The sequence below is a fragment of the Primulina tabacum genome, chromosome 3, assembly GCF_025594145.1.
Source record: "Primulina tabacum isolate GXHZ01 chromosome 3, ASM2559414v2, whole genome shotgun sequence".
Classification (NCBI taxonomy): Eukaryota; Viridiplantae; Streptophyta; class Magnoliopsida; order Lamiales; family Gesneriaceae; genus Primulina; species Primulina tabacum.
The window spans coordinates 4,005,050-4,024,912 of NC_134552.1; the positions used below are offsets into that span (position 1 = coordinate 4,005,050).

Sequence of the window (19,863 nt, forward strand, 5' to 3'; positions counted from 1 at the left end):
TATCTTTATTTTTCATAGCATAAAATTTCTTCCGTTGAACTTTGTTATCTCATTATGTCTACAACAATTCTAGTAGACTCGACAAAATAATCTCGCCTTAAATAAAAAATCTCAAAAAAAAATTTTCTGATGTGGAAGATCAGTCTAGGCTGCAATCATAGAACATACTTAGAATTTTAAGAAATTTTAAACCAAGGCTCTGATACCACTTGTTGGTCCCACGTACGGAATTTGAGATAATAAAACCCGAAAATAAAGAATAAACTGGACACCGAGATTTACATGGAAAACCCCTAAAAATTATTAGGGTAAAAACCATGGGCAAGATGAAAAGAATTCCACTATAATATTTTACGGTGTACAACTCACTCACTGTGTTTACAAAGAGAACACATACTCTCTTAATATAGGAGAACAAAACACATCAGTAATATTATAGAACTAAGCACTCAAATGCTTATAAGATGAGAGAAAACTCGAATAAGTGATGATTTCATAATGAAGGGGAGAGCTCTATTTATAGAGACTATGTCAGTGTGAATACGCGTAGAAAGTGCGTATTCAGTCTTCAGTCTTCAAATCCTGCTGCAACTTGTGACCAACCACCACTTTGTTATTTCCGTCCAAATTGCCAACCCACGAAGTTTTGTCAAACTTCATTTAATGTTCTTGTCAACAATAAATTTGGTTTTTTATAAATAATTTAAGAAGAAAATTCACAATTAATATGTATGGCGGAGTGTTCCAATGCTGCGCATTAGTTTTGCAATATCCGCCAAAATATACAGAGGATTAATGCAGAGTCTTTTTTTTTCTTTTAGAATTTGGACACATTATTTATTTTTTATTTCTAAAACTGGGTTTCAAAACCACATACCAAATTTCAAGTTCAATAATTTGAAAGATAGATCATCTAAAATAGAGAATTGGTGAACCAATTTTTTAAAAAAAACTATTTATTTGTAAAATATCAGGTAATTTATCTTCAATTTTTTTCTCTTTTATTGTTTTAAAAAAATTATTTATTTATTTAAATATGTGTTGATTTATCTACCGAAAAATAAAAAAAATGTAGATGTATCGGTTCATTTTATTTTATATTTTATGTTTACAATTAATACGATTAATACAAAATGAAAGAGGATAAATTCAGGAATTTTTCTTATTTTATTTTTTAAAAATATTTATTTTTATTATTGTCGTTTTTATAATTTACTAATCATGTTACTTGTAAAAATAAAAATAAACAGACCTACACATTTTTTAGCTAAGACAAAGCTTTATTTTTTTATATTTATGCGACGAGAGTGCACCTACTTGAGTGCTAACGAGTTGGGCTATTAGCAGTGGCGGAGCTAGAAATATAGCTCTATCCGCGTTAGAAACTATATAATTTTTTAATATTTTAAATTGATCTACCCTGCCTAATATCAAATTAATCCAAATTTTACATATAATTTTTAAAAAAAATTTGGGCCACCCGTGCTAAAGCGTGGGTGTCATATAATCTGGCTCCGCCACTGGCTATTAGGCTCATGAGTCCGTGAAGATACGCATATATCTGCTGGTGATATACAATATCTATTATATGGGTAGGTCTCTTGTGAAACAGTCACACAAATCTTTATCTGTAAGACGGGTTAATCCTATCGATATTTACAATAAAAAGTAATACTTTTAGCATAAAAAGTAATATTTTTTCATGGATGACTCAAATAAGAGACTCGTCTCACAAAATACGACCCATGAGACCGTCTCACACAAGTTTTTGCCCTATTACATATCAGTCTTACTATTTTTCTACCGTTGGTAATGTCTCAGCAAAGACAGTATACCCATTAAGATCTAGCATAACTCTTTTACGACCTATCTAATCAACCAGATCAAGTGACGCTTCAGCAGCTTGACATACGATAACCTCCCATAATGTCACATATCTCACTACTACCTTCATTCATGCATGTTTAACCAAACAAGTACATATAATTGGATTATTAGAGTAAGAGTGTTTAAACTTCGGCTAAAACTGAAAAAACCATAAATCCAAACGGAAGACATTGAAAATCGAACTCAATCGAAAATCAAATTTTTAAATTCGGATATAAATGTTAAAATCAAACTTTATATAGATTATAACCCTGATTTTTTTAATATCTATATTATATAATGGATTGAGTTTTTTTTATAAATAATTTAAGAAAGAAATTTAAAATTAATGTGCATGGTGGAGTTTTGCAAATGCTGCTAACTAGTTTTGCAACGTTCGCCAAAAGGTAAAAACTTGTGTAAGACGGTCTCACGGGTCGTATTGTGTGAGACATATATCTTATTTGGGTCATCCATGAAAAAATATTATTTTTTATGCTAAGAATATTATTTTTATTGTGAATATCGGTATGGTTGATCCGTCTCACAGATAAAGATTCGTGAGACCGTCTCACAAGAAATCTACTCTCGAAAAAATAAACATAAGATTAATGCAACGTCTTTTTTCCCTTTTAAAATTTGGGTATATCTTTTATTTTTAAAAAATGGGTATTCAAACCACGTACCAAAGTTCAAGTTCAATAATTTGAAAGATAGATCACCTAAAAATAGTGAATTTGTAAACAAATTTTTTTTTCAAAAAACTATTTATTCGAAAAAAATTAGGTAATTTATCTTTAAAATTTTTTGTCCTTTTATATATTTATTTAAATATATGTTGATTTATTTATCGAATAATAAAGAAAAATGTATGTGTATCATACCACTTTATTTTATATTTTATTTTTACTATTAATACGATTAATACAAAAATGAAATAAGAAAAATTCAAGAATTTGTTTTATTTTATTTTTTAAAATATTTATTTTTATTATTATTGTCATTATCATTTATTAATCATGTTACTTCGTATTTTGTGAGACAAATCTCTTATTTGGGTTATCCATGAAAAGATATTAATATTACTTTTTAATGTGAATATCAGTAAGGTTGACATGTCTCATAGGTAAAGATTCGTGAGACCGTCTCACAAAAAATACTTTTTTTTCAAAATATTTAAATTGAGCTTTCAATTATCATTTTTGGTAGGTGGTCCCAAGTTTTATTTTTTTAAATAAGAGATTTGTCCTTTTATCTAGTAAAGATTTGCTATATCAGCCCTTCCATGTTTGTTCAAACGATATGTGGTTCTTTGTATCTGAACTTTTTGTTGACTTATGCCGCAGTACTTCAGAAATCAATATTTCTATATTTGATAAAAATGTGTCACACCATCAAATACATACTTTATAAATTATTGAACACAACAATAAAATAAGTATTGATTGTGCAAAAATGAATGGTTACGACATCGCAATTTACTTCGTATTTTCGGTTTTCGACAAATTTCAGTGATCAGCAGTCATGGATTAGGCCATATTTGGTGCTTGAGTTTATAAGAATATACATACAACCACACACACTTGTTTAATTTTGCAGTAATCATTAATGTTATGTCCCATCTTTCTTAATACTAGTCACACGAAAGGCGTAATGTAAAACTGATTTGCGGTTGAAAGACCTGGAACTGATGTACAACAGATTCTTTTTCACAAGAATATTCGAGTAAGAGTCGATAGATGTCTTCTATATTAACAGAAACTAGAGACTGTAGAATGGAAGTGCTATGTTCTTTTTGCCATGTTCCAAATCATTCTAATTTCTACATGATAAATTTAACCCCCACACCCACTGATATCACATGCTCGAGCGGTCGAATTCGTCAAAACGAACCTCTGATACCATCTAAACTCTCGCCAAGAGATACCCTGCGCCAAAGGGACATCAAGTGAGGATGAGGATGAGGCCAACAATGGAGTAACTTCCAGGAGGATAAATAAACACCAGCATTAAAATATAAAATCAAAGATGAGATTGAAGGTATCCCCAATTATACTCCATTAATCCATCACTAAAATCATAATTTTTCTTTTTGGTGTATAACATGATCCATTTTCTACAACACAAATCTCTATTAAAAAATTGCATCTTATCTATACGTCAAGTTGCGACAAATAGTTCACAACATGACTTATTAGAGCTATCTTAATCTTATACCACAACCCTCTAAAACTTGAGTATGTCTCTTGTGAGACGGTCTCACGAATCTTTATCTGTGAGACGGATCAACCCTACCGGTATTCACAATAAAAAGTAATACTGTTAGCATAAAAAGTAATATTTTTTCATGGATGACCCAAATAAGAGATCCGTCTCACAAAATACGACCCGTGAGACCGTCTCACACGAGTTTTTTCCCTAAAACTTAGTCAAAACGGTAAATTTTCATAAAGGGAAGCAGTCTCTCAAATCCAACTTATTAGAGCTATCTTAATCTTGTACCACAACCCTCTAAAACTTGGTCAAAATGGTAACTTTTCATTAATGGACGCAGTCTTTCAAATCCAATTTTTCTGCCAACATCCAGCACCAACACATCCTTTGCTAAGGTTGATGATTAAAATTTATTTTTACATATAAGATGAAATCAAATGCGTTGGTGTCAAAATGCTTGTTCAATGAAAAAACTATCAAATCTATAACTTGCAATCCAAACCATTCTCTGGTTAAAAAAGCAAAAAGAGTGAAGGAAATAGACAGCATTGAAAGTACAGTTTTTAGCAGGAAGTAGATTATGAAAGAACTAACCGCCGAGTAAATCGCAAGCATAGAATAGGCCGATGTTTTAGTAACATGCATCTCAATATATAGCTTAAATGACATCACCACACTCACTTGTTAAGCACGAGGTTATTTAGGATGTAAGGTACGTAAGCACAAGGGTGGTGTGAGGCCCAATAAGTATATAGGCCCAGCCCATTTCCAATTAATATTTATCCAACCCATTTCCCATAAATCCATCGCGTAACCATCTCCATGTTTTTCCCCTGAAACCCATCGGCTCTCCTTCAAGCACCGAGTTAACCATCTCACCGTCCCGCCAGCTGCGGAGTAATAGCACGGTAGTCCAGCAGTCGGTTTTCCCAAGCTACACGTTCCGCCTCTGAGCTGAATCGGCATAAATCAGAGCTCCATCCTTCACGTCCGAGACAACAACTGTGTTTCATTCTTTGTCCGATTTGGTGAGCTTCTAGTTTCGATTTTTCTTGTTGATGTGGGGTTTATTGAGCAAGGAATCGAAGCCTTATATATTCCCCCTGTTTTCAGCTGATTTCCAGTTATTTTCAGCTCGGTTTCCGGAGTGGGAATAGTGTTTTCGGCGACTTTTCCGGCGAACCACCTCCGCGAGATCATCGTTGTGCATTTTAGCCTCGATTCTTGAGGTATTAAGCTTGAAATTCCAAATTTTGAATGGGTTTACAGGCTGCCGAGAATTCGATTTAAATTGTTTTAGTCAGTTTGAATACAGTATATTGAATTATATAGCGAATTTATATTGTAGGTTATATCGTTGGACGAGTTCATCATAAAGTTCTTAAGAAATTACTGTGGTATTGTAATTTATAGTTGAAGTACGCTCAAACCTATATCATTATGACGCTTATATTGGCGTGTAAGAATATTAAGTGAATGTTGTTTGCTATTATGTGCCTTGAATGTTATAAATTGTATTAGCATAACATATTGAGCCTTGACTCCTTTGACGGCAATTTATGTTAATTCTATTGAGATATATCGATTCATCAGAAGGACAACTGGGTTAGGATTAGCCGGATTCCCAGATGACAGCTAGGGACGAGCGACTTAGCTACTCGCATTCCCAATGCTACGTGCATGGACGAGCGGCGATTTGATGCTGCATTCCTGGCACGGGTGACCACTGTTATTGTTGACGATGTTGTTCGTTTGGACTTCGTTTGGTATCTGTTATTCTATTGTTATCATTCATGCATCGCATATCATTGCATTTACTAGGTATTATTATATATCTTTTATATACGTCTAAATCTTACTGGTTTGTCGTACTCGGGTCCAACCTCTGTTTTCTTTTTATGTTGTGGTTGTTTTTGATGTCATAGATACCTTGTGTAGCTGTATGGTGTTGTTTTTATGTTGTTTTGGATTTTATTTGTGGTATGTTGTGTCTAGTCCTGACCAGTGCGGCTGTAGGATATTTGTTTGGTTGATTGTGAACTTGATGTTATTTTCGAGCGTATATTGATGTTGTTGTGTTTTGAAAATTTTGGGATGTCCTACTTACGGGGAGATCCTGCCGAAATTTCTGGAGGCTCAAATGAATATTTCAAACTCGTTTTCGTTGTTTACACCAATTAATCCTTGTTGTTTGGTAATTAAATATTAATTTAGAGCATGGGCCCTCACAGGTGGACCCAAGATTCAGAATGAGAAGGGTGAAACTTAAATTTTTCGAGGGATGAAACTTGAGTTTTTGGGAAAATTACATATGAATGCCGAAAAATTTCAATCTCAACCACTCACCATTCGGTCTGCGGTCTGCCCTTGCATGCACAAGTTTTGTACATCCTAAGCATAGACCAAGGCAGATAGATGCCTTATCGAAGAGATTGTGTACATATGAAATAAAAGATGTCTCATAGAATGCGATACATACTTTCTAAGTTATCGATCAATACAAAACAAATAATATTTAGTGTACTAAAAAATATGAATAAACGGAAACCACTAACAATAATTGGATTTAGAACATAGGCATGCACCTACTGAGGAGGGTACCTTGCTGTACCCACATCTAGGTATGTGCGTCGTGAAACTTTAATAACTATGTTGAGGCATTGCGTAATATTACACGATCCGCGATTTACCTGTGCATGCAGTACTTGTATTCCGAACTCCTCGTGTAATCTTTCTCCCCTTCTTCCAACTACCGTTCAAGAAACACAAAGTACACATACTCAGCCAGATCCTTACTCAACATTTGCATACATCAACATATTATTTAGAATTTCCACAGCCCAAATCCCATCAATGTGAAAAGTCACATTTAAAATCAGAATTTACAGGAACTTAATTAAGTTCTTACCGGGTCACTCTCATAGATAAGCTCGAAACAAACCGGCGATAGGCATTGTAAAGCACAATTTTCCTTGGCTATCATCGAAGACGTGCATTTCTGACCCCATAATCCACTGAACATAATGCAACAGCTCAAAAAGATATGAATTGAAAATTTACAATTTTAAACCCAAAAAAACTCATAAATTATCCAAACAACCAATGGATCTGTTGTTGAGGATTTCCAAAATATTCCTAACAAGTAGTGAATTTTATGATTTACACGTGAACTTAAACACATCGTTCAAGAATTCCACAAGAAACCGCTGAACGACAACTCAAAACAGAAATAGCAATAACAAAAGCCAGCAAAGAAAATTAATGAAAACATGAAATCGATACCTCTCTATGTCAGCATAGCACTCGTTTTTCTTCTCTTTAATCTCCGAATCCTGTTACAGACACAAATCAACAAAGGGTCTTCCATCAATTCGTTGTAAGACCACAATCGTGGAAACATTTCTGGGTAAATAAGAGAAATATCGCAAATTACAGAAATTGGGACTCGAGATTTAGCAAGAACTTGTTGGGAACGCAGAAAAATCAAAGCCCACAAGATTATTACAGAAATTCGTGGATTTATATTATTGGAATCAACCATCTTGATTTCTTCTTGATTATGTTCTCCCGATGCATGATGAAATAGAGCGCGGTTTCAGCGAGAGGATTACTATCTAGAGAGCGTTTTTCTAAACGCGCCTTCAATGATTATTAAATTAATCTTTCAGTTTCATTAGTCATTACTAGCACAACCTACGCACTGAATTCCCATATAAACATATATGTTAATTTAATTAATTATTTTAAACTTTTTAATTATTAATTATGTTTACAAAATAAAATTTTATTTATCATTAATTTTTATAAATTCAAAATTTTGAAATTAAACAAATGAATATTTTGATAATATAAATATCTAATTTATGGAAGCGATAATATTGTATACGGCAATTATAGATGTGTCAATAAATTTACTAATATCAGGTCTTTTATGAGACGATCTCACGAATATTTATCTGTGAGACGGGTCAACCCTACCGATATTCACAATAAAAATAATACTCGTAGCATAAAAATTAGTATTTTTTTATGGATGACCCAAATAATAGATCCGTCTCACAAAATACGAGCCGTGAGACCGTCTCACATAAATTTTTGTCATTTATTAAAATTTAATTTATGATAATTTTTATCCAATAAAAAAGGAATATTTTGTCTGTTCGCAAGGAGTTATGATTAAATAAAGAGTTTTTTTTTGTACTGAGCCCTTGTAAAATATAAAAAATTCACGCGAAAATTTAAATAGGCATTTTAGGCTTTAACTTATTATAACAGTTGCACGAACACCCTTCGTACAAATTGAAAATCTGACGAGTTATGGTATTTTTATGATATCTCATAAACTAATTATCAAAATGATCATCGGACAAAACGATTAAAAAGAAAAATAAAATTGTTGCAAGTCATAATTCAGTCCGACTAGACTAATTCAGATATTATCTATACTAACCGGGCACCGGCACATTCGTGTTCTTGGGTTTGTGTTTATACCCAAATTAATGGGCACATTGGTTTGTAAGATAAAAGATTGACAAAATAATAGTCGAGTCTAACATTCTCGCCATGGAACCTATCGGATTATGCAATTTAATTTATCAAACGGCGAGGTAATTTTCTAAAAATTATGACAAAAACTTGTGTGAGACGGTCTCACGGGTCGTATTGCGTGAGACATATTTGGGTCATTCATGAAAAAATATTAATTTTTATTCTAATAGTATTACTTTTTATTGTGAATATCGGTAGAATTGGCTTGTCGATAAAGATTCGTAAAACTATCTCACAAAAGACCTACTAAAAAAATTATATACGGAGAGAAGGTCGTTTTTACAAAAATTTCCCAAAAACATCATGGACCGATCATTTAACAATTGCAAATTTTCCTGATTTGGCATATTGGCTCACTTGGATAAACGAAAGGGATCGATGTTGTACGAGCAAAACTTTATAAACGAAAAGTCCATAATTATTTTTTAAAATATTTACAAACACTGCATAAATATGATATATATATATATTTGTATATATATATATATTTGTATATTCGTTTGTCGAATTGTTCAACTTGCTGTTGTTGACAGAATAGTTAACTTGTTTAATTGAAAAGGAAAAAGCTTATTTCAAAAAAAGTGAAAGATCTTAAAATTGACTAAAGTTAAACATATGTGTGAGATTGTCGCGCACCAATTTATGGACTTTTTTTGGAAAGCCATGTGAGGAATAATCGGTCATGTTTCACTAAAAAAAATGACTTTTGGTACGACATATAACATGCATGTTGTACAATTAAAAGTTGTATTGAAAGTCACAAGTAACGTATGTCATGCTATTATTGTCGAGTATTTGATTTTTATAAGTTGATTATGACAAGATCGATTGAAGAATAATCGTTGAGCTACATATTAGCTCGATTCTTTAAATATTGAATACCGACGAATTAATTAAAGTTTGATTTTAAAACCAAATGGAAACACTCAAAAAAATTATTCGTAGAAATCGATTTAATATTTTGTAAAATATTTAAAATATATGCAAGTTGAACGAGTAAATACATATTTTGGTTGAAGGATTTTTTGTTTGGCTAAATTCGAGTTTCAGTTTTCAAATTGAGCTAACAATTATACACTTGAGTAAATATATTAGAAACACAGTAAGAAATTTTGTTATCATCAAAATCAAGATCTTTTGTATTTCTCAACCCAACACAAGATCAAGGGATCGTTGAGAAGTAACATTAATTGTCATGTTTGAGTTACCATATAGTTTAAACTAAATAAAATATCGTTGTCAAGTATAATTTTGATAACGCATCCTACGAGATAATGACAAGATTTTTGCAAGACCCGATAGTTGAGGAATTAAAGCCGCTTTAATTTTTGAGGGACATCGATCAATTAAACAACGAAAAATCATCTGTGAATTGCTGCAATTTAATTGTACTCATAAATATTTGTTTCTCATTTATGTTAAACCACACGAAAAATCTCATAGTCTCTCATTATATTCAAAGAATTTTCACTCAAGTTCTGTCCAAACTCAAGCAAGAATTATGTTCAAATTCGAGCTATTTTCGAGCAACTGACACTGAGTTTTCTTTCACGTTGATCTAAGAACAATAAGTGGCCTTTTGCTTTAAAGTATATGTATGTATTTGAAAATACGATCGATACGATATATTAATTCAATTTGATATATGATTTAATTATTTGGTTTCGCTTCAATATAATCGTTATAATTAAAAGCATGTTTGAAATTATTTGAAGGTCCTGTTATGATTTTCATTTTTATAGGTAAAGGAATTCTCGACTTTTGATATTTGATTTGTTATGACTCTGATACGTTGTGATATAATAATAGATAACTTGTCCTCGCTCCTTGTATGAATAAAATTAAGGACCGATAATAATTAAACCATGGGGAATAATAAGACTTTCAGTGTCATCATTTTTAATCTTTGATTTTGGCTTGCTATTCTTTGGATCGTATAAATATATGTATTTTGTTAATTATTATAATCGATCGGTCATCATTTACTTAGTATTTCTCAAAAATACTCACATTTTACTCTCCCTCGTCGGATAATAACGAAGATAAATTTGACGATGAGAAACAAAAGTTGTCTTGGGTATGATGATAAATATTATGATTGATCGTTCCCCATTCACCGAGTATTTCTAAAAAATTCTCACCCCTTACTCTCTCTCACCAGATAGTAACGAAGATAACTTTGACGATGAGAAACAAAATATATTCCGGAGATGATGATAAATATGGAAGTTTTATTTTATGAAAAAGATGGGTAACTTTTGCGTATATAAATTTTTTAATGAAACATAGCACTACACGATACATTGGAAAAAGAGATGTGTAATTTAAATATCGGGAGAGTAACTTTTTAGCATAATATTTTTTTATATAAAGTAACTTTTTATACTCCGAATAACACAGCTCAAAACTACGACTTAAGCAAGAATTACGTGCAGATTTCAACCGGGAACTGTTCAATCACATCGGTCCATGCATTCCTCTCTTCAGCAGGATCAACACCACCCAAAGCACGCCACACTCCACTGTTACACTTGAACCCCGAACCGAATCCGATCATCCATACACGGTCCCCTCTCTTGATCCGCCCTTTCGCCTCCGAATATGCCAACTGATACCACACCGAACTGCTCGACGTGTTTCCGAATCGGTAAAGAGTCATCCGGGACGGTTCCATGTCCCATTTTGTTAGCTTCAACTTCTCCTCCATCGCATCCAGCACGGCTTTTCCGCCCGCATGGACGCAAAAATGCTCGAACGCGAGCTTGAAATTCGGAACGTACGGGCGAACACCCTTTATCTTGAGCACTTTTCTTGCCACCAACGTTGCTACGAACAGGAACTGCTCGGAGAATGGGAGAACCAACGGGCCGAGGGAGGTGATATTAGCTTTTAATGCTTCTCCGGCGATGGACATCAAGTCTTTGGACAATGTGATGCCGATTTTTCCCTTGCTATCTACTTCCTGGTACACGCATCGGTATGCCCTATCGTTCGCTCCGTGGTGGGTGCGAAGCGTGTGTAGCAGCTCGTATTTTGAACGGCGACGGTCGGAGGATTTGTTGGATAGCAGGATTGCGGCACCGCCCATTCGAAAGAGACAATTCGCGACGAGCTTTGATCGATCCTCGCCGGTGTAGTAGTTGCTGGTAACGCTCTCCAAGCTCATGATCAAGGCATAACTTCGACGTCGGGCCTGCTTGGTTGGCATCGACCATATAATTGAGCAATTTTTCTTATTTTATTTTTCGTTATTGTTTTTTTTTTCCAAAAATTTATCAGTATATGTCATAATCATATTTAAGTTTAGATTTAAAGGAGAGGGTTTTTTTTATCAAATAATAAATAAATTTCATAGCATCATTTTACTGCATGAGAGATTCCTAAAAAAACCATCTTTGGTTGCTGAAATATGTCAAATTTTATTATTAAAAAAGCAACAAGACAGAATCAAGCAAAAAAGAAAAATTATTAACCTGAAGCAGAAGCCGTTTGGCAAGGTCGACGGCGATGATTCCGGCACTGCAACCCATCCCACCCAAATTATAACTCAATACATCTTCCCTAAGCTTATACCTATTCACGATCATGGCGGACAGAGACGGCACCGGATTGAATGCAGATATATTCACTATAACCACGCCAATCTCCGCCGGTGCCACCGCAGTCTTTGCCAACAGCTCATCAACAGCTCCGAATATCACGGTCTCCGCTTCGCCTCGAGCACATTCAAAGGCGGATTTAGGAGGGAAATCGTCGAAAGCATACACGAATGTGTTCTCTCCCATTCCAGACTTTTCCACCACTTTCTTGAAAAAATTCGTGTTCTCCGGGGATAGCAAAGAAGCCACCGTGCGGGAGACAGCTTCTCTGGAGTAGAGCAACGATGCATCGGGGTTGTAACACGCGAAATCAACCAAGAAAATCTTTTTCCGAGGGTTAATGAAGTTGATGAAAATGGCTGTTACTAGGGTTAGAAACATGCAGAAAATGGTGGGTAAGTTCAGATAATCATGAAGATGACCATGAATATCTGCTGCCGCGTTAGCGAATAGCTGCATCGTTATCCCGATATTGAGATATCGGATTGCAGTTGAGAAAAGGATAGGGATGATGAAGAGGTAAGCATGAAACATCAGATAACTGGAAAAATACTTCACAGATAATTTGAGTTCATTGTATGCTGCCATTGTTCATTCGCCAAGAAAATTTGAACTTGTGATTCAGAGTTCGTGCTACATGTCGTCTTATATAAGGGCAACTGATCCGGGTAATTATACAACTTTTTTACACGGTTTAAGTCGATTTATACCATTAATAATTTTGTTTTAAACGTGATACTGATGTAATATCGAGACATGACGGTGAATTTTTTGTCGGTCACGCTCGTTCATCTATCAAACCTAATCGGACCTATTGTATATATGGTGGCACTAGCTATATATAATTGGATCCCTATTGTTTGAGATCTAAACCATTTAGTAACGACTCTTCCATTAGCTTTGAAAGATACATTGCAAAATAGAAGTACGAAAACGACATTGGTCCAAATAGTAATAGAAAAGGTTATAATAAATTATTGACCAATTTAAATAATCAAGATGAATGGGTCGTATCTAAAACTTGAGGGTATTAAATATGACATTTAAAAATAATAAGGTTGATCAAAGATAGCTGTCATTTTATACTTTATAGGATCAATTACATATGATTTGATATGCCACACACATGATAGACATCACAAGAAGTTCATATGAACATCTTGTAGAAAATCACGCCAATCGTTTATTCACACACTCTTTCGAATTTTAATAACTCTGTTACATTAAATACTTCAAAGATATTTACATGAACATCTCCTTACCACCTGCGCCATGTCGAATGGTGGGCAAGGTAAACATACTCTACATATATACTGGTACCTTATGAATGAGTCCATCAAGATCAGGCTCAAACTCGGCTTCGGACCTCCGATGCATCCCCAGTCAAGGTAGGAGGCTTATGATGGATCTCAGGTAGTTTCATATAAATATCAAGTTTGTGAGTCTAATTATTCATTAACTATATTGATTCTTAGCAGCGTCCTTAGCTGCTCTCTCATTTTATTCTCAATACATGACTTGAACGTCGGAGAAACTACGTCGAGACAACCTCCCAACCCCCTTCTAACGACCTCTTTTGTGATTTCAGGCTTAGAGTAAATTCGAGTTCTGCACTCATCTACTGGAACCGAACTCTATATTTCTAGCTAGTATCACATATATATATATATATATATATATAGACACACATATATATACATATATTTTTTAAGATCACGGTCTTCCAAGCATGTTTAGTTCTGGGTACACTAGCACATGGTGGTTTATATATATATATATATACACACTAAACATGCTTGGGAAAGCGTGATCTTAAAATGTATCTAGGCGCGTGCATCGATTAATCCGAGAGATAAAATGACACATGCGACGTGTACGCGTTTCGAGATTATTTTGTTTCCACTTCGGAATTTATGTTACACATAATTTTTCCAAACAAAACTACAAAAGAAATCAATCTGAAATAATAACGAAATTTATCTAAAAATCAACATTCATAGATTGGCAAGTATATAAAATTACATATTTAAAAAACTACCAAAATAATAAAAATCTAACATGCGGCAGTTAATTAGTAACATAACAAGAAATCTTATACAAGTTTTTTTTTTGGTGGACGTTATAGAAGCTTATACGGGCAAAATTGTAGTATGTTTTGAATTTTAGTCTTGTAATTTGTCGAAGTTTATTTTACATCTATTAATTTAGATTTTTTTTGGGTTTTGGTTTTTTTTTTTGTATAAAATCGCTAAAATCACAGAATATTGCTTATTTGACATTGATTATCTCTTAGATAGCTTGTCTGACGATAATAAAACATATGTTACACATATTAAAATCAATCTAAGCAAAATAGAAGGGGAAAAAAACAAAAATGTCACCTGATATTTCAAAATGAGAGGGAAAAAGTTTGTTGTTTTTTGTTTAGACGAATTTTAACGTGTATAACATAGACAATTTATTACCGCAACAAAAACCACGTAGAAGAGTTTCGTTGCTAAATAAGTAATATTTTCAGCTGATTTAGTGATTTCGGATGAGAAAAAAGACCAAAAAAAATATCCGAGTTAGTGGATGAAAACCAAACTTGAACAAGTTACATGACTAAAATCCAGAATATACCAGCTTCTCCATCTGATGTCATCACGACATTGGAGACCTTATATTGAGCAAATACATCAATTTTCTAATTATACTTTTCTTTTTTGAAGATTGTATAGATAGAATATTTCTCCTATTTAATTTGTAGCACATAAATTCACTTGTATCAAAACTCAGTGGCATCTCCCAACTGTTGGGTACTCCCGCAGATGATTAGTTTAATACCAAGTGCCGTCACTCGACGGTGGGTTGGTTCGTATTGCGATAAAAATTCGAATCAAATCAAGTATCGAATAAAACCATTGGTATATAAAAACCAAATCAGACCAAACCAAATCAAACATAAATGTTCATTTTAATCAGGTTTTGTGTTGGCTTTGACAATCGTTTTTAAACTTCGATTATTTTTCTAAATGAAATGTTTTGATTATTTTTATATATAATTTAATTTTTCTAAAATAATAATTATAAATAAACAAATATTAATGTACAAATATATATTAAAAAAATTAACGACATACTATATAATGATAATGACAATACAAATCAGTGTAAGAAATATAAATCCTTAAAATTAATTATTTTAACTTTAAAAGAACCCACGAGCAATTCACTATCATTTATATTAAGAAAACGACAAAAACTTGTGTGAGACGGTCTCACGGTTCGTATTTTGTGAGACAGATATCTTATTTGGGTCATACATGAAAAAATATTACTTTTATACTAAGAATATTACTTTTTATTATGAATATTGGTAGGGTTGACACGTCTCACAGATAAAGATTCGTGATACCGTCTCACAAGAGATCGTCTCATAAAAGACCCACTCTAAGAAAATATATCTTAACTTTAGTTAGAACCAAACCAATTATTTCGATTTTAAACTTGGGTAGCATCACCAAATTTTGTTAATTGATTTGACGCATGTGACCAAATCTGTTCGATCTACAAACATCGAACTGATCTCGGTAAAGTTATTTAGAGCGTCAAAATTTTATTTTTAGGACCAATAAATAATTTGTCATATTTCTTGTACGTCATTGAATTTTTCGTCGTTGGATCATAGTCATGATATAATTTTGTTTTCTGTCGATTTTTTAGTCATATTTTGCTGGAATGTTGATCACACGATACAATAAAATTTTAAAGTTAACTCCGAAAATTGTCGACATGAAACCACGTTAACAGTCAAACGAAATACGACTAAAAACCAGCCACAAAACAAAGTCATACAACTAAAACTCGACATTGACGAGTCAAATGACGATAACATGAAACAGAATAACGTAGAAGATCAAAATAATTATTAACAATTCAAAACCATTTTCGGAGTAAATTGACAACCAATTGTTGGCGTGTGGATGGTAAAAGAGAGAGATTTGAAGATGTCGTGCACGTTATACGAGGAAAAACATTGTACTGATATTTGACATATAACCAAACCTTGGACAAGATCACAGCTTCAATCATGGAATGTAAATTAAGTTTGATTTGCATGATTTCAGAAACGGTGTCTGTGGTTAGCATTACTAACATAATATCCAAAGTTACTGACGTGTTTTGTCGTGTCAGCATTTTGGCGAACAACGAAAATTGAAAAAAAAATACAAATTAGTGGATTAACGTTGTAAATTGTCCGAAAACAAAACTTATAATATAAACGTGAAAACTACATAAACAAAAATATAATTTTCCCTTGGTTAGAATTTTTAAATCCGTTCAACAAATTGCAGTTTAAAAAAATCACAGATAAAATGTTCATGTTTGAATGGTTTTAAAATAGTTTTATTTTTTTAAACAAATAATAATGAATAAGAAAGCATGTTATTTTGGAAATGAATTACTTGTTTAGTTGTTTACAAACAAAATTATAAAGAGCAACAACTCCAAAAATTGCTGATATTTTTATATATTAAAATAAGAGTAAATATTCAATTTAATTATCTAAGTTGTTGTGGTTGTTTTTTAGTCCGTTAACGTATCAAATTTATGTTTTAGTTATACAACTTCGTTGTTTACTGGGTTTTAGTTCTATTTCGCGAAATAGCTTTCGTGATAACAATGCAAATATAATATTTCAAATCATATATCGATTGTTGATTTACTAGCAATGACAATTATTGTTCATCAACTCTCTCAATAATTACACGTATTGTAATCCATGATAATTGAACGCCTTACCAATTGCTCACTTGACAATTCTCTCCCAATACTACCAATTGTTTTATGAAAAAAACTATAACTAGTAGCTACCGTCGCTCTGGTTAAATAACATAAAAGTCTCAATCAAGAGGAAGATGCATGAATGCAAACTCATGCAAAAGCACAAATCACCACCTAATATATATATATATATATATATAAAGATATATATATATATATATAAAGATATACCTACTACCGGATAATTTAAAGCGTATCTAACACTAAGGTTCCAAGTTTTGGATAAAGTACCGGATTCGAGACTAAATTCTAACAAATTCTTCCCTCATCTGAAAAAAGATAAATAGTTAATTAGTAGCCACATTGTAAACAATTATTTTTCCAATAATCATAAACAACTTCTTTTCTAAAGAGATACGTAATTTGCTTTTTCAAAAAATATCAAAATTTAAATAATTTCGATTAAGCTACTAGCATTATGCAGAAAAGCTCAAGCTGAATGACAATGACTTGATATTTTATTTAAATACACACAAATACTTGTTTTTTTTTTCTCATCTCCCTTCATTATGTCACTTTACTTTTCATTTTATTTTTCTTCCATAAACCATTTCAGACATATTTTATTTTTATATATTTATCTCTAAATATATTTGAGAAACAATATATATGAGTTTATAGCGTATATATTTCAATTTTTTATTTGAAATTACTTGGAGCTTATCTAGGTATGGTCATTTGGAGGGATTCGGTGCTGTGTTTCAACTGCAACACCTGACAACGTGTGAGGTCCATCAGATGATCAATTGATCATCTCGTATAAAAAGTGCACAGTATCAGATGTTGTGTTTCAACTACAACACAGAAGATCCAAATCTCACTTAGAAGCTATGGAATTACTGTCTTATAGGCCTGGACAGTTTCTATGTGTGCAAGCAGACATCATGCCTGACCTGTTGGGAATTTCAGGATACTTACTGTAGGTGGAGTGGTTTACTAGATGTTAGTCTCTGACGTGATAACTGATTTGAAATGGAAATCGTGCTATTTATTGTGAGATCATCATCACTCCAACCAGCCCAACTAGAAATTAGAACCGTGTCCAGTACAATTGATTTGTAAAAACATTACAAACCTCTCCTTGAAACTTGTGAAAAATTATAAGAACCATGGTGAAGGAACATTGCCAGTTCTTTTTTGCCAATGCGAAAGCTTCAATGCCTCAGTCTCTCTTGTCCGCTTGGTTTTACTTACAGTTTATTTGTAGCTCATAATGCAAGCGCCTATCATGATCGAGCTGTATGCGAGGGAAGGAAAGGAGCTTTTGCCATGATGCATGAGCATTGGTGCGTTGAAAGGCTCGAGGGGGCCCTTTAATGTGATTTCAGCGTCTTGGTTTTTTGGGACTGGTTAAGATTCCTCAAAGTACTGAATTGAACTGATTGACTCGCGTCAAGCCTTTTGGCTAGAGTCATTTTCTTAATTCCAAAAGATTGCTCTTTTGACTCCGATACCATATTACCATGTAATTTTTTTGCATTATTGATCACTCTCCAGAGTGTGCATGTCTGTCTGCTATGAACGCACAGAGTGAACATCTCCATAAATTGTGCTCACACCTAAGAAAAGATTGAAGAACAGTTGGTTTTTCTTCTCTAAACTTTCATGGAATCGGAGCGTTGTACTCTGGATCCTTAATTAGCAATGACAAAAAGGACCGACTCCATTTAAATTAAAATATTGAAATAGTACTAACTCTAATTTTTTACAAAACGATAAACGCTTGATTTTGTAGAATTTCTTGATTTATTTTATGAAGAATCTTAAAATACAAAAGAATAAACTCTGAGGAAACTCATCATTTTAACTCTATATAGGCATTAGTTTAAGCTAGGGGTGTAAACGAACTGAACACGTTCACGAACTTTTCGAACCGGTTCGAATTCGAAATTATCGAATTCGAGCCGAACTCGAACATGTTCGAATTTTTTTCGAATCGAATTCGAGCTAAAATTATATTGTTCGATTGTTCGCGAACTGTTCGCGAACTTTAGCATTATATTTAAAAAATAAATAAAATATTATTAAGTATATATATATATAATATTATTAAGTAAATATATATATATATATAATATAATATATATAATATTAGTAAGTATATATATATATATATATATAATATATAATATTATTCGAGTTCGAATCGAATTCGAAATCGAGCCTCAGTTCGAATCGAGTTCGAATCGAAAATAATAAAAGTTCGAGTTTCGAATCGAGCTTCGAATATGTTTATTCGAATTCGAGCTCGAGCTCGAATACTGAAAATTTCATAAAATTCGATTCGCTTCGTTTACGGCCCTAGTTTAAGCCAAAAACCTATTTGAATGCAAACGAATGAGTTGAGAAAAATATTCAACACAGTTTTGTGAAGAGTAGGTCTCTTGTGAGACGGTCTCACGAATGCGAGACGATCTCACGAATGTGAGATAGGTCAACCCTATCGATATCCACAATAAAAAGTAACACTCTTAGCATAAAAAATAATATTTTTTCATGGATGACCGAAATAAAAGATCCGTCTCACAAAATACAATCCGTGAGACCGTCTCACACAATCACACAAGTTTTTGCCCTTTGTGAAATATAAAATAAAAAAGGTGGAAAAGACTTATTTCGGTAATTCGTAAAAAAAACTTTTACTATATTGAAAAAGAAAATGTAAGAAATAGAACCTAAAAGCCATATTTCTTCTCTTTAAATTTCCATACAATTCTAGCCGGCAAATCATTTTTTGAAATCAAACCTAGCAATGGTAAAACACATCTCGTATGGTAAATTAATGTATAACAATCCAATGATTATATGC

The 19,863-nt window shown here is 32.9% G+C and overlaps 2 protein-coding genes and 1 long non-coding RNA gene across 3 annotated transcripts; 1 reads left to right on the forward strand and 2 right to left on the reverse strand.

Moving 5' to 3' along the window:
- Positions 1-3,517: 3,517 nt before the first annotated feature.
- Positions 3,518-7,720, reverse strand: LOC142539417 (uncharacterized). Its single transcript, XM_075644859.1, has 5 exons — positions 7,514-7,720; positions 7,363-7,412; positions 6,989-7,094; positions 6,771-6,829; positions 3,518-3,794 (listed from the first exon to the last, which is right to left on the reverse strand). Exons 1-5 carry the CDS (start codon positions 7,619-7,621, stop codon positions 3,749-3,751), a joined length of 369 nt encoding a protein of 122 aa, XP_075500974.1. The 5' UTR covers positions 7,622-7,720; the 3' UTR covers positions 3,518-3,748.
- LOC142539418 (uncharacterized) lies at positions 3,801-6,764 on the forward strand. The gene is made up of 3 exons (XR_012818901.1): positions 3,801-4,103; positions 4,296-4,808; positions 6,312-6,764. It is a non-coding gene; the product is annotated as an uncharacterized LOC142539418 (long non-coding RNA).
- Positions 7,721-10,931: 3,211 nt separating the features above from the next.
- On the reverse strand, positions 10,932-12,906 carry LOC142539415 (3-ketoacyl-CoA synthase 11-like). Its single transcript, XM_075644858.1, has 2 exons — positions 12,102-12,906; positions 10,932-11,821 (listed from the first exon to the last, which is right to left on the reverse strand). The coding sequence occupies exons 1-2, from the start codon at positions 12,813-12,815 to the stop codon at positions 11,054-11,056; spliced, it is 1,482 nt and encodes a 493-aa protein (XP_075500973.1). The 5' UTR covers positions 12,816-12,906; the 3' UTR covers positions 10,932-11,053.
- Positions 12,907-19,863: the final 6,957 nt, after the last annotated feature.

Coding starts and splice junctions, on each gene's coding strand:
- LOC142539417 (XM_075644859.1), bottom strand. CDS start 7,621: ATGGTTGATTCCAATAATATAAATCCACGAATTTCTGTAATAATCTTG. Junction 7,413..7,513: donor AATCTCGAGTCCCAATTTCT/GTAATTTGCGAT, acceptor TGTCTGTAACAG/GATTCGGAGATTAAAGAGAA. Junction 7,095..7,362: donor TGCTATGCTGACATAGAGAG/GTATCGATTTCA, acceptor CATTATGTTCAG/TGGATTATGGGGTCAGAAAT.
- LOC142539415 (XM_075644858.1), bottom strand. CDS start 12,815: ATGGCAGCATACAATGAACTCAAATTATCTGTGAAGTATTTTTCCAGT. Junction 11,822..12,101: donor CCAAACGGCTTCTGCTTCAG/GTTAATAATTTT, acceptor CCAACCAAGCAG/GCCCGACGTCGAAGTTATGC.